This window comes from Cynocephalus volans, chromosome X, assembly GCF_027409185.1.
Source record: "Cynocephalus volans isolate mCynVol1 chromosome X, mCynVol1.pri, whole genome shotgun sequence".
NCBI lineage: Eukaryota > Metazoa > Chordata > Mammalia > Dermoptera > Cynocephalidae > Cynocephalus > Cynocephalus volans.
Window position 1 is genome coordinate 25,774,256 of NC_084478.1, and position 14,564 is coordinate 25,788,819.

The 14,564-nt window shown below is 40.4% G+C and overlaps 1 protein-coding gene across 1 annotated transcript in view; it reads left to right on the plus strand.

Annotated features, from left to right (window-relative positions):
• Nucleotides 1-602: 602 nt before the first annotated feature.
• Nucleotides 603-14,564, plus strand: part of LOC134367560 (actin remodeling regulator NHS-like) — a 43,698-nt gene continuing 29,736 nt past the window's right edge. Inside the window, 2 exon segments of the mRNA XM_063084302.1 lie at nt 603-786; nt 7,189-7,322. Coding sequence (XP_062940372.1) covers nt 603-786; nt 7,189-7,322 — 318 coding nt within the window.

Genomic DNA, 14,564 nt, shown 5'->3' on the forward strand with positions numbered 1-14,564 from the left:
TCAGGTGGATGGCAGGAAAGGCATGCAGAACTACAGTCCGAGGCCCTGTGGCCAGAAGGCTGGAGCTGGAGCAACCTTGTCGAGTCACCTCTGAGCCTTTCCTCTGCATTCTTGGAAGGCAGGACCCCCACCCCCAAGCAGTCTGGCCAGGGGCTTGTCAGGGTTGATGAATGACTGTGCCAGAGGGCAAGAAGTGAAGGTGTGGAGAAGAAGCTAGTGGGTCACAGGCAGAGGGTTGGTGTCCCAGGGTCTCCTGTCCCTAGGCTTAGGGGCATAGGTTGTGCCTCTCCATAGTACTTCAAACCTTTCCCCAGCCTGGTATGAGTTCTTTTATTTTTTTTATATGTATGTATATATATATATATATATATATATATATATATACACACACACACACACACACACACACACACATATTTTTAATTGGTTATGAACATTCATGAGATACAAAACTGTCACCACTCGCGCTCAAGATGTGATGGTCACGATCCATACTAGCAGCATGCCCATTACCAGCAGTCTGGATTTCCGGTCCATCCAGACTCCACTCCTGTCCCCCTCCCCACCCCAGAGTCTGCCACATGCACAACTCCAAGCCACTGATGTACAGTGCTGTCCCCCTCTGTCTTGCAGCCGTCTCCAACCTGGACGTCGAGAGCAAGCTGAGCGTGTACTACCGCGCGCCGTGGCACCAGCAGCGCAACATCTTCCTCCCCGCCACGAGGCCACCCTGCGTGGAGGAGCTGCGCCGCCACGCCCGGCAGAGCCTGCAAGCCCTGCGCAGAGGTGACTGAGCCCGGGCTGGGGGATTCCAGGAGAGAACTCGGGGGCTGTCCTGTCCATGGGTTCTCTGTCCCATCAATCTTAACATCTTCCCTTGTTACAACAAGTACTTCGAAATGCTCCCCTTTCTGCCCTGAAATGAATCTGTTGGTAGTATAAACCACCTAGACACATGATTAAAAACAGCATGATAGTCTAAATATGATATGAAAGAGACATTAAAAGAAAAATATTTATAATAATGTGTATTCCAATATGCAAATATCCAAGCATGGCTACACTAGAAGACATCATAAAACAGTCAAATGTTTGCACCTATCAAAAGTAAGTCTGGATTAAGTAAACACAATCAGAACCATTCTGAACAGAAAGTACAGAGAAACAAAGGAGCCCCAAGGGGCAGAAGGACACAGCGATAAACACTGGTACATTCAGTGTATGTCAGATATGAGGAAAAAAACCCCTTTGGATTACAATTAAAAAGGAGTTCAGTTTGACTCAGAAATAGGTCGTAGGCTTTTCCCCTACGAGAGATCCTGATGGGAAGTCTAAATATTGTGTGGGACCTAGGACACCTTTTTATTGACCATCCTGTGCAGTACAGGATGGAGGTCATCCTTGGCTCCAGCTCAATCATTCTAACAACCAGAACGACCCCCTGGAGGGCTCTTTTGCTTCTGGTGAGAACCAGTGATCTGGTCCAATGCCCCCATTCTACAGGGGGCACGTGGGTGCCTAGAGAGGTGAGGAAGCTTGCTCAGGGCCACACACAGCAGGTCGGGTACTGTTCTACGGCCCGCACCCAGGTCCCTGAACCATCAGCCTGATCTCTTTTCCTCCTCATCATACACACATCATATATTTATTTCCCACAGAAATGAATGTTTACCTTTACATTTCCCTCCCAGTCCTGAGAAAGCCAGAGATAGGCACATAGCAGGCAAGGTAGAAATATAGCCTCTTCTTACACTGGTTACCTTTCTGTGCCTTAAACACATTATAATTAGGGCAAGGGGATTAAAAACTAGCATTGTCCTTTTAGAGCCCACCTCATTAGGTATCAGAAGTTGGCGTGCCAGCTTTTTTTGGCCTTTAGATTCTTGCTATGGAGACAGGTGGTGTCTACACATTCAATGTCTTTGCTCCAAATTTCCTACACTCTTTTAAGGAATAGTATTTTGTGAAAGTATTATAATGCAAATAAAATAATGTCACTATCAAGATGGAGAAACACAATAATGATAAATATTTTCATCTCATTTTCTTCCACGTTTGCATGACTTCTGCCTTTTCCCTATCCTCATCTTTTTTCCTTTTAATGAAAGCGCTAACCTACTAATTTCTCCAAAGCAATAGTTTCTAAAAATTTCCCTTGGTTTTTAGTGGCAAATACTGTGACAAGTGATCTCTGGCACACTTATTATCCACTTCGATTTTATGGTTGGCTACAAAGTTCTTCTTTAACAAATTTTAGTGCAAGCCACCTTCTGGAAATCTTCCTTGCCACTCTTGCCATTCCTCTGCAGCCTGCATTAGGCACCCTTCCCATAACACCCTGTGTATCTTCCCATTGTGTCACTTGTCACCTTATATCATAACTAACCATGATGTGTCTGTCTTCCACCATCAATCCATGAGCAGCTCAAGGGCAGGGAGGATATCTTCTTCATTTATTTTATTCAAAGCCCTCAGCATGAACCTGACGTACAGTAGGTCCTCAGTGAATGTGGAACTGAATCAAATTCTGCAGAAAACTGGTTGAGCATTGAGGGCACAGGAGGACCACAGAGGAATCTGACTGTTCTCACCAAATACTTTCTCAGATCCCATCATTAGAGAGCTTGAGTAACATTAGCTCTTTAGACATAATTATTTTTATCCCTCTGTTATTATTAATGAGTCACCCCTGATTAGATTTTTACAGACTGAACCAGATAATACTGAGCTGCTCATAAGCTACCACATTTCACTGCTTTGTCAGGTTTGGGTTTAATGGCAGCACTGAAGAACAGAAAGTGCCAGTATCAGTTTTCTCTGAACTTCCTCCTGGGGGGTGAGAGAAGGATGTGGGGCCTCCTGGGGTTTGGAAGGAAGACTCTGGAGCTGCGTCTTACCCTCCACAGACTGGCTTGTTTTGTGGTTGGCTCAATAGCAAATCTTGGGTGTAGTAGTTTTAATACCACTGCAGAGAGCCATAAACAAGAATTATGGGCATCATAGAATTAAAACATGCAGTGTAGAATTAAAATTAGAAAATGACTTTTTTTTTAAACCTTGTCCAAGAAACACAGTGGCTTAGCAGTGTATTCAGGAGCATAATCCACTTGTGCCATCTGGTGGCCTTGACTAATACTGACCTAGCAGATAGCTGCCTTGCTCAGCAGCGAGCATCCCTGCAGGTTCTCTCTTTGGATGGCTGGAACAGCCTGGCTTCCACCAGCAGGGTGTGGATAATGAAGCACAGGCAAGTGAGGCTGTGGTGGCAGCAGCTCGGTGCTCCTTTTGGAGATGAGGCTCTAAGGAGGGAACTGGGGGACTGAGAGAGTGGAGGTGAGAAATTGGTTACTTTCAAGATCTACTTAATAGAAAACCTCTTGACAAGCTTTACTGAAGGCAAGGCACTGTGCTAGAACTTAGGATTCAAAGAGCAATAAAGTATGGTTCCTGTCCACGTGGAATTCCTGGTCTTGTGAGGGAGACAGACAAGTAACCAGGTAACTTCAATACGGTGATATGCAGGCGGAGAAGAAAGGTATCGAATCATGCCATGGAGCTTCAGGGAAGGCTTCCTGGAGGAAGGAACATCTAAATGGATTTCACGCTATCTAGAATCTGATTCCTATTTTAAAAATTTATTGTTTGTTAGCATATTCATTGTTACAAATCATACTTATTCTTTATGCCCCTTATCCAATCTCTCCCCACCTCCTTTCCCTCCCCCTCCCCCTTCTAGTAATCATAGATTTGTTCTCTGCGTCTGATAGATTCACTGTTCCTCTGTTGGTTTGTTGCCTAGATGATCTGTCCAGTACTGAGAAAGGTGTGATCAAGTCCTCCCCTATTATTGTAAATCAGATGCTGCTTCTATTCCTCTGGAGTGTGCTTTCTGGAGAGAGAGGAACTCTTCTTTTTTTGCTTTTTTTCCCTCTCTGCTGGTGCCTCTCCTTGTGTCATTGCAGTTGAGAGTCTGGCGTGCCATCTGTACAGTGGCTGTGACTGCTGCTATAGAGACTAGCCGCTTTTGCAACAGCCATGGCAATTGCAGTGGCTATGGTGGGCTACCTGCGTGGAAATGGTGTTTTTGGTGTGCTCTTTACCTTTTCTTAGCAATCTTCAATGCTCAGAGCCAGTAATGGCTTTAAGTGATGACATTGTTAATGTTCATAAAACAGGAAGAGAAAGATTAATAAGTGACCATGAAAAGATAATTATATTTTGTATTTCCTTTCCTTTCAAGTTTCAGGCTGGGGCTGAAGTCTCACTGGTCTAAGGCAATAAGGGCCAAGATTCTACTGCAGTTCCAGGCTCTAGTAGACCAATGTTCTCTCTACTTTTCCATCAGATAAGAATATTATTAGGGAGCCATTAACGTAGCCTGCCTCCTCCCAGCCCAGGGCAAAGAAAGAGATATATTTTAGATAGTGTGGGAAGGGAGCAATGGGGTGGGAAATTGAGCTGATATCTCCCTTCCATCTCCTCCCCTCCTTCCATGTCTTCCTAACCAGTAACGCCTGCATTCTACTCTTCTCCACAAATTGAAGAATGTCAAAGCTTCTCCTGTGCCACCCACTTGGAAAAGCATGCTGTTTGCTTGCAGAGAAAAATGAGGGGGGCACTTTAACAAGGAAGATATTTCTCTCCAAAAGCCTTCCTGGTAAACCTTGACTTTGGAGTCACTTTAGCAAAGACTACCTGTGTGGTTTTGAGGACTTTTCTCTGGTTGCGAATGGCAGCTACCATCTATGGAAAGAATCCCGAGTAAAGGAAGATGAGGAATACTGTCACATTTTCCTGACACAGACACTAAGTCTGGTGGCAGTTCAGCAGCAAGGCCCCTAGACAGCCAGATCAGACCTGGATAGAACTCAGAAAGCTCCGAGTGCTCAGTTCCTAGTTTAGGGGCAGCACGTGGAGTAAAGCAGAGGAGAACGGGGCCAGCATTGGGGGCCAGTCAAGAGCAAGCAACGGGGCTGGGCAAGCACCGAGCCATGAGGGCGCTAACAGCATGGCCCACTCGAAACAGCGTGCTGTGGAAGGTGTTCTCATTTTAAAGGACTAGCCTTTAAGGAAAGCATTAACTCGCTCTTTCAGTCACTCAACAAATATTTATTGAAAACCAACTATGTCACAGGCACTGCGGGCACTGGGGTCAAAAGCTGAATAAAATACAGTCTCTGTCCTCCAGGGGCCAACTTCTAGTGGAACAGGCCAACAGACAGAGAGATCAATATTTTTATTAACGCAAGGATAGAAATGGGTATTTCAGGACTTTGGAGAAAGGGCACCTGATGTCACCTGAAAAGGTCAGTGTAGTGAACTGTTTTCTAGCACTAGTAAGGAAAGTAAGTAGTGTCTTATGAGTTGCCAAATATTCTATATTCTATGTTATCAATGTTCAAAGAATTGGAATGCAATAAAATATAATTATTATCAAGTATTATCAAACCCAAACAGATGAGTGAGATGTGTCAGGACCTTACATCGCCTGTAGATCAAGTAGTGGTCAAGAGCAAGGACACCGGAGCCAAGTCTGTACTACCGATAACTTGGCAGTGACTTACCCTCCCTAAGCCTGATCCAGCATCTGCAAAAGAGGGACAGCATGAATGGCTGCTTCGTGGGGTTTTTGAAATAGTGCACATAAGAGCTTTTGCCAAGCTTCTCTGGCATGTCGTAATTGTTCAATAAATATTGGGCATTATGATGATTATTGTGCATGTGCTGAAAAGCCAGGCACAGAAAGAGAAACACTGCATGTTCTCACTCATATGTGGAAGCTAAAAAAGTTGACCTCAGAAATAGAAGGTAGAATAGTGGTTACTAGAGACTGATGGGGGGAGGCGGATGGGGAATGGAGAGAGGGTGGTCAGTGGATACAAAATTGCAGAGAGATAGGAAGAATGGGATCTAGGGTTCTATAGTAATATAGGGAGACTATAGCCAACAACAAATTACTGTTTGACTTCCAGTAGCTAGATGAGAGGATGTTGAATGCTCCCAACACAAAGAGGTGGACAAATGCTTGAGGTGATGGATATGCTAAATACCCTGCACATTGTATGAATGTACCCAAATATCACACTGTATTCCACAAATATGTACAATTATCATGGGTAGATTAAGAAAAATAAATTAAAAAGAAAAAACATTTCAGAGACAGAAGTAGAAAAATAAATAATTTTAAATAATGAAAGGGCAGATTAAAAAATTGGCTGCATGAATTTGTACCTAAATCATGAGGAAGTCTCTAGAAATTTCAGGCCCAGGGCATGAGTGTGAGCTGGATTTTGGCAGGCAGGGCAGCCTTTGGTGTGGCCAGTGTATTAGGAAGGATGAGGTTTGGGGCTCACGGAAACACCCAGAAAGCTAAATTGTGTTCTTGGTGGCTCAGTGATTCTTGTTATGAAGTCAGGACTACTTCATCCTGCACATAGATATTTCTTGGCTTTTCCAAGTGGTAGCTTTATTCCTAAATCAGAGCAATGTTGTCATGGGGTTGCTTTACTTTCTCTGGGAGCCCAGGATTTCAGAGCCCTCTGAGTGCCGTGGGTGAAAGGGCTTAGACGGCTGTAGTGGCATTTCCGTCACCCAGCTTTCCAGAAAAAAATATAATAAGATAGATAAAGCCCTGATGTGTAGCACTTGCCAATTTTTGTGATATAAATACTCCCACCATGGCCTATTTCCAGGTATGAACAGTTGAAAAACTGAGTCACACAAATTCCCGAAGACGTAGCAATCACACTGAGCCACTGTGAGCTGGCACCAGCACCCCGTGGGTGGCCTGGCAGCTCTGGTGTGTGGCATGTCTGTGCCTACTTTCCACTCCAGCACTGGTGGCAGCAAATCTTCCCCCATTGTTCTCAACTTTTTTTCTTTTCTTTTTTGCTCATGCTGTTTTGAAATGAGGCACACGGAACTCAGAAGTGGGCCATCTCATACATAGATTATGAGATGGCCCCACTGAAATGTATGTATCCATCGTCATGGCAATAGTAAGTGGAAGTGTAGTTAGGAACCATTCTGAACATCTGATTTGGTACAGAAATTAGCTAGATTAACGAAAACTCACTGTATTTTTTTTTTTTTTACAGCCTTTTGCTAATACTCCCAAGTGGGAAAGAGAAAGCGAAATGGAAAATGCCAAGTATATTTCAATATCACTACTTTTTCTGCCCCCATCAGAACACCGGAGCCGGAGCGATCGCCGAGAGCAGAGAGCCACTGGCCCCCTTCCCATAGCTGCTCCTCCACTGCCTGCCTACCCGCCAGCTCACAGCCAGAGGAGGCGCGAGGTGAAGGACCGCCACTTCCTAACGGTAAGCTTGGTGACCACTGGCAACCCTGTGCTTGCCCAGTGGGAACCATGAGTTTGTTTTGGAGGTCTATTTCCCCTCACATTAAGGGAGCCTGGGCTAGCTGAGAGACCAAATCATGGGCATTTGGAAACAAATGAATTAAGTTTTCCCCTTTCATTCCTAAAAGGAAGGCCTCTTTTTATTGAATAGAGTAGGGATGCAGATGTATTTTTAGTGAACTGGTTGCACAATGCAGTAAAGCAGTAATAGTTAAGGACTCTAAAATCAGAAAGAAGATTTACTTCCAATCCCAGTTCTGACTTCCGAGCTGTAGTATTTAGGGTAGGGTACTCACCTTCTTTGCCCTCAGATCCCTCATCTGTGATATGGGGACATTAACGCATCTAGTTTATAGGGCTTGAGGATTAAATGAGATAAGATGTGTAAGGAGCTTAGCAGAGCAGCTGACTGACACAGTAAGACCTCAAATGCTCACCACAGCTGCCGCTACTATTATTACCAGTCAAGCAATAGCATGGCTGACTCAGTGGAGTGAGCTGGGAAAGAATTGAAGCGATGTGAAAAATTGCCATTTGAAGACGAATCATGCCATCATTTCATGTCTTCTTATTCCATAAAGGAGGCTACTTCTCCAGGGTAACTTATTATCACGGTGATGTCATCATTGCTGGTGATCTCAGTCTTGCCCAGGTGGACATGGCTGTAATTCAGCCTGAGCCCCCAAGTGTGGATCACAGATGATGAACCTGAGCTGGGCTCAGAACACCTGCAAACTCGGTTGGCAGCCACTGCAAACACATCAGTCCAGGGGTGCCTTCTGGAACCTCAGTGGGGACATTTGAGCACTTTGTGCCTCTGAGTAGGGCATCATTGTAGTAAAGGACTATGGCTTTTGTGGCCAAATCAGCCCACACTGCCTGCCCCACTGTTTGCACTCCTGCCCTCTTGTCATTCTGGTTTGAGGTCCAACTCTAAAGAAGTTACAACAGCGTGGGCACAAGTTGAAGTTTCTATTAAAATTACATTTGTATGTATGACTCTAAACCCAGCACCCTCATGGCTTTTACACTATGCAAAATAGATGCAAAATATTCGTGTCATGTGATGCCAAACACCAAGCTGAAAACAGACTTCATCTAAATGAATTCACGTGATATAACATATTCAGATGAGACCTTGAGTGATATCAGACAGTATATAAACATTTTTCCCATTTGCAGCTGGACAGTAGGCATCATGTCCTTCGGTGCCCATCAAGTGCACACTGAGTGCCATGTGGCACTCACTACATTGCTGCAGTGCAGCCCAATGATAAGAGAGGGAGGTAAGATCCTCTCTTGGCTTTCTAGTTCTCAGCTAGAGCAGTTACACATGCTAGTGATTTGTCATGAAGGCCCCTACCCAACAGAAGTTCTTATTAAGCTGAAATCTGCTTGCTGAAGCATTTGCTTTTAATGAGGCAATTTCAGCATAAAAATGCTAAAAATATTTTTTCCCATTCATTATAACATGTTTTGCGGTTCATTAAGTTGGTTTTCTTGGAGGGGAGGTGAGAGAGAATTTTGAGTGTTTACTGAAACAACATAAAAATATAATCCTTTGTCATAATCTGCATAAGTTTTAATAATGTCTAAATACCAAAATAAGACTATGAGAAAAGGCTTAAAAAATGAATAGGAATGAGTGTACTTCATTTACTCAACAAATATTAATAAGAGAAGACTCAGATTACACTTAGGTAAACTTCAGAAAATTTGTCCATCTCAAATGATAATACTTAGTATTTCTAGGTAACTTGAAGAAATTTTAACTGTTTTATTTGTTCAATTGAGTATGGGTCACCAAGTTTATGAGAAGGTTTTCCATTCAAGTTCTATCCCTCAGATGTGGACAGAACACGGTTTCATGCATTAAGCTTACAAGGCTGTATATTTCTGAAAGAGAAAAGGCTGCAGGCATAGGGTCAGGAAATTTACAGCCAAATTGCTAGATAGACATTTTCTTAGACAGAGAATGGCTAGATAGACATTTTCTTAGGCAGCAACTTTCCTTCTTTCATCTATAAAAATAGTTAAGGCACTTTTTTTCTTCTTTTAAAAAAGCATTTATAATAAGATTCTGACATACAGTCTTCCACAACTCTACAGGCTATTATACTGTTCTTTGGTCTTTAACGGCATGGACTGTGAAGCCACACTACCTGGATTTTAATACCAGTTTTACCACTTATTAGCTGTGCGATACTGGACAAGTTAATCATTTCAGTGTCCCGGGGATAAGAGTAGATAGCACCTTATAGGTTTGGCATGAGGATTAAATGTGTTAACATGTAAACAGCACCTGGGGCATAGTAAGCACTCCATAAATATTAGACATTATTATTATTATCATTAGCCAGTCAAGTCCCTTAGGTATCTGTGATATAGTGATAAGATCATAGGTCTACAACTTCTTGGTTGTGTGATTTGGAAAAAAGTTATTGTATCTTTCTGACTCCCAGTTTCTTTATGTGTAAAATGGAGATGATAATTTCAACTTTACAAGGTTGTTATAAAGACTTAACATGATGTTATATAAATAAGATTAAATTGTGTGTGTGCGAAAGTACCCAGCACAGGGCCTAAAATATCTGAATATCTGAATCTATATTCCTAATCACTTAGAATAAAACTCTTACCATCAAATAAAAAGCCTATAACATATACTCACATACAAGACTGGAGAAAGTATAAATTGATACACCCTTTCTAAAGGGAGAAACTCTAAATATTCAGACCCTTTGATCCAGCAATTCTACATCTAGGAATTTACACCAAGGCAATAATCAGTATAAGCAAAGATTTATTCACTAGGATGTTCATCAAAACACTATTTACAACAGGAAAAATACAAATATTGTAAATGTCCAACAATAGGGGATTAGTTTATGAATCCTGATAGATCTATAAGATGGGATACAATGTCAAAAATAGTGTTATAGAAGAATATTTAATGACATGGAAAAATTTATATGTTTTATTATCAGTATTTTTAAACAGTTAGTAAAAGTATATGTAGCATGATCTCTCTCCAAAAATATCTATCAGTGTGTGCATATATACACACACGCATAGGAAAAGAGGCTAGATGGCTGTATATCTATGGTTCCCAAATTTTGTGCTGAGGTGTCCTAGGGTGCTGCGGTGAACTCTAAGGGTGCCATGGGATATTTTACATTTTCAAGGGACATAGTGTCATCTATCTGGTAATCTCCGGTGATGGCTCCAGAGTAACCTCATAGCTCCTACAAGTGAGAAGAGGGGATGTTTGATTTCTTGACATTTAATTTACACCAAAATTCTCCAAGGGGAATCCGCAGAAAACTGGACCAGCCAATTAAGCTTAAAACAGTCTGTTAGCTGAAAATTCAAAGGGTGTCTCTAATTAAAGCTCACCTAGGGGAGTTCCCAAGATCAAAGGTTGCAGAGGAGGTGATTTTAGGGAAAAGCCTCCTAAAAAGACAGCTTCTTCTTCCATCCTGCTACTGGATTCTGATAGTCTATAGCCAGAGACTATGTATTTGTCTCCTATTAAAAGAGATCATCCCTTTGCTTGTCGTATCAACTTGAAGTAATTGTGGTTGTTATATCTTCTTCCCCCCCCCCCGTTTTTTTTTTTTTTTGTGTGTGTGTGTGTGTGAATTTATATATTAATTTTTAGCTCCCACCAATAAGTGAGAACATGTGGTATTTCTCTTTCTGTGCCTGACTTGTTTCACTTAATATAATTCTCTCTAGGTCCATCCATGTTGTTGCAAATGGCAGTATTTCATTCATTTTTATAGCTGAGTAGTATTCCATTGTGTAGATGTACCACATTTTCCATATCCACTCATCTGATGATGGACATTTGGGCTGGTTCCAACTCTTGGCTATTGTAAAGAGTGCTGCGATGAACATTGGGGAACAGGTATACCTTCGACTTGATGATTTCCATTCCTCTGGGAGGGAGGTTTTGGTGATGGGGAGCAATAATCAGCCACAATGTATATCGACAAAATAAAATTTAAAAAATAAATAAATAAAAAATAAATTAATAAATAAATTAATTAATTAATTTAAAAAAGAGATCATCCCTACCGGATATTTGTCCTTTAGGAAATTGATTTTAGATCATTTCTTTGGGACATGAGGCTACTGTGCATCTGGGCTTGCAGAGAAGAGATTGAAACAAACTTCTCCAAATCCACATTTTCACATAGCATCTCAACCTTTTCTCTAATACGCTACAGGAAACAAACACAGCTTTAGACTGGTAAAGGACCTAAAGAGTGATTTGGGCCTGGCTGGTAGCCAAATGTAAAAAGTTTGTAGTAAAAATGTGCCCAAGGGCAACATTAAAGAGAACTTGCCCGGGATCAACTTCCGTCCACGTGACTGAACTCTTGGCTGCACATGAACTTGTTAAGTGGCAGGAGACTGATTATTTAAGGGAAGGTAAGGAGAGAAAAGGTGCCTCAGTAGGGTATGTTTCTGTACTACACAAAAACCCAGTTACTAAAACTCATTTGCAATTCAGGTAGAATTCCTGGGGAATTTTCCTTCCTTGTCTAGGCTGTGGTCAAACTGGGAATGGCAAATGGGTATCAAAATAAGGACCCTTTGCCAGAGCTGGAATATAGGTAGCCTGTTCCCTGCAAATCCAACTATGCGTTTTTACTCTTGGTACCAACCACTAGAGGTGGCCCATGCAGCCTTTGTTGGCAAGAAGCAAAACTTTCATGTGCTCAGAAACTCTTAGATTTACAGTGTCTATGGCTGGAAAGCTGCTTGTTTGAGGCAGTTGAGTAGATTTGCTTTTTGTGAATCAAAATGTATACTGAGACTTCCAGGTAGCTGAAGAACATGGTGATACCCTAGGGCCCTATCCCAATATTTACTCTAAAAATGATACAGAACAACAAGAAGAGAAAAATAAAGCTACACACAAAAAACACTACCAGCATAACTTGAGGACAGAGATGCCCAAACATCAAATTAACTGTTAAGTAAAAGGAGTAAAAACACCATGTTTCAGCATGTTTCCCCTTGTTACAAGGTGGAGGCAGGCAGATTCAGAAAAACTGCAAGAAAGAGGGGAACCAGCAATGGATCCTAAGGTTTATCTAAAACCACCACCAGAAAAATTTAGTCTACCCTAAGTTTAAAAGTACTAAAAAATTGTCTAGATAGACACAAACTACAGGAAAAGGGCTTAAAAGTATGTATACTTTGCAGTCTTTTATTTGCAAAATTTCTGTGGGAGACAAAAAACCAAAAGGAAGGGAGATATGCCATTTGTCAATTAGGGCGAAAGAGAAAAGAAGCAAAAGTGGAAATTCTAGGACCCCTCATGACAAAAGAAAACCCAAAACTGGAGGACACACAACTCCTGTCCTAGTGTCAAAACAAACAAATGGACTAAAATATCTAGACTTTAATATACCAACAGAAGATGGTGCCATTAAACTAGAGATTTTGTGAAACAAACCAATGCAACAAAAATGAATAAGAAATAGATCAGCACATCCACATAGAGTGATTGCAAAAAATCAATGAAAGAATGCATGGAGCAAAGATTTTATATCCAGCCAAGCTGTTCTTCAAGTATCAAGGCCATAGAAAAATAGTTTTCAACATACAGGAACTTAGAGAATTTTGCACCCACCAGTCCTTTGTGGGAAATGTACCAGAGGACAAGCTTCATCCAACCAAAGGATAACTGGGAAAATGTCAGCAAAAGAATGGATAGTGTACATTTTAATAAATGCAAATATAGATGTAAAACTAAAACTATGGTGGGGATGGATGGAAAACTAATGAACAGGTGTTAGCTATTGTGACAACAGAGAAATGATGCAACTAAAAAATGAGAGAAGGGAGAGATAAAGAAGAAAATAGAATAAGCTCATTGATTATTATCTAGGCAATAGGTGAGTGTTAAAGGATGCCAGAAAGAACTGATAAAGCAGATAGTAAAAGCTCAAAGTAAAAGCTCAAATAATAAACAAAGGACATTAAAATGGTATAAGTACAAAGATGACTACTAGGGAAAAAAATACAAATCTTCCTAAACATCAAAAAAGGTTTTATAAAGTTAAAGAGCAAAAAAGCATATTTTATGGAGAAAGAATAATAACATATTACAAAATACACGTAAGTATAAAAAATATATGAGTTCAGTCATATCAATAAAAGATGAAAATGTGAGTGAACTTACTTTGCCTATTAAAAGAAAAAACTTTCAATTTGGCTCACAGAGCAAGATCCAACTATATGCTATATATACAAGACACATCTAAAACAAAGTGATTCAGAAACACTAAATAAAGGGATGGACAAAGGCAAATAGAAACACTAAGAAAGCAATGATAGCAATCCTAATATCAGACAAAGTAAAATTCAAGCCAAAGGGCATTACATTTGACCAAGGAGGGCACTTTTAATGCTAAAAGCCAAAATTCACACATAAAATATAACACCTATGAATATTTATGCAACAAATAACACAGCAACTACCTTTAGAAGCAAAAACTGCTGGAGATACAAGTAGATAAAGATAGAAAAATACTAGTCACAGGAGACTTTAATACATCACTATTAATAAAAGACAGATTAAGTAGACACAAGTAAGTAAGGAGAGAGAAGACCTAAACAACATTGTCAATAGAACTCTAAGCTCCAATAATAGGGAATACACCTTATTCTAATGCACCCATTGAACAAAAATTCACAAAAATCGATTATAAATGAGATCACAAAAATATCAATAAGTTCCATAAATTAGAAATATTACAAATAGCACTTTCTGATCACAATAAAATAAAACTCGGGATTACTAACAAAAACAAAAAACAGAAAGTTCTTTCCACCTGAAAATTTTAAACACTTCCATTAAATAATTTTTAGGTGGAAGGAAAAATACAAACTTAAAGTATAGAATTTGTTAAAAATAACGACAACAAAAACATTATACAACATACTCTATAGAATACATTAAAGCACTAATTAGGAAAATATACAGCACTAATCATTTTTATCAGCAAATATATGAAAATCAATTAATTTTCAAAAAAACAGAAAATAACTATATAAAGCAAACGAAAATACAAGGAAGGAAATAACAAGATAAAAGTAGAAATTAGCGAGGTAGATTACAGAAAAACAGTAGACTTTAATTAATAAATAAAATCCTGGTTATTTGAAAAAACATGATGAAGAAAAA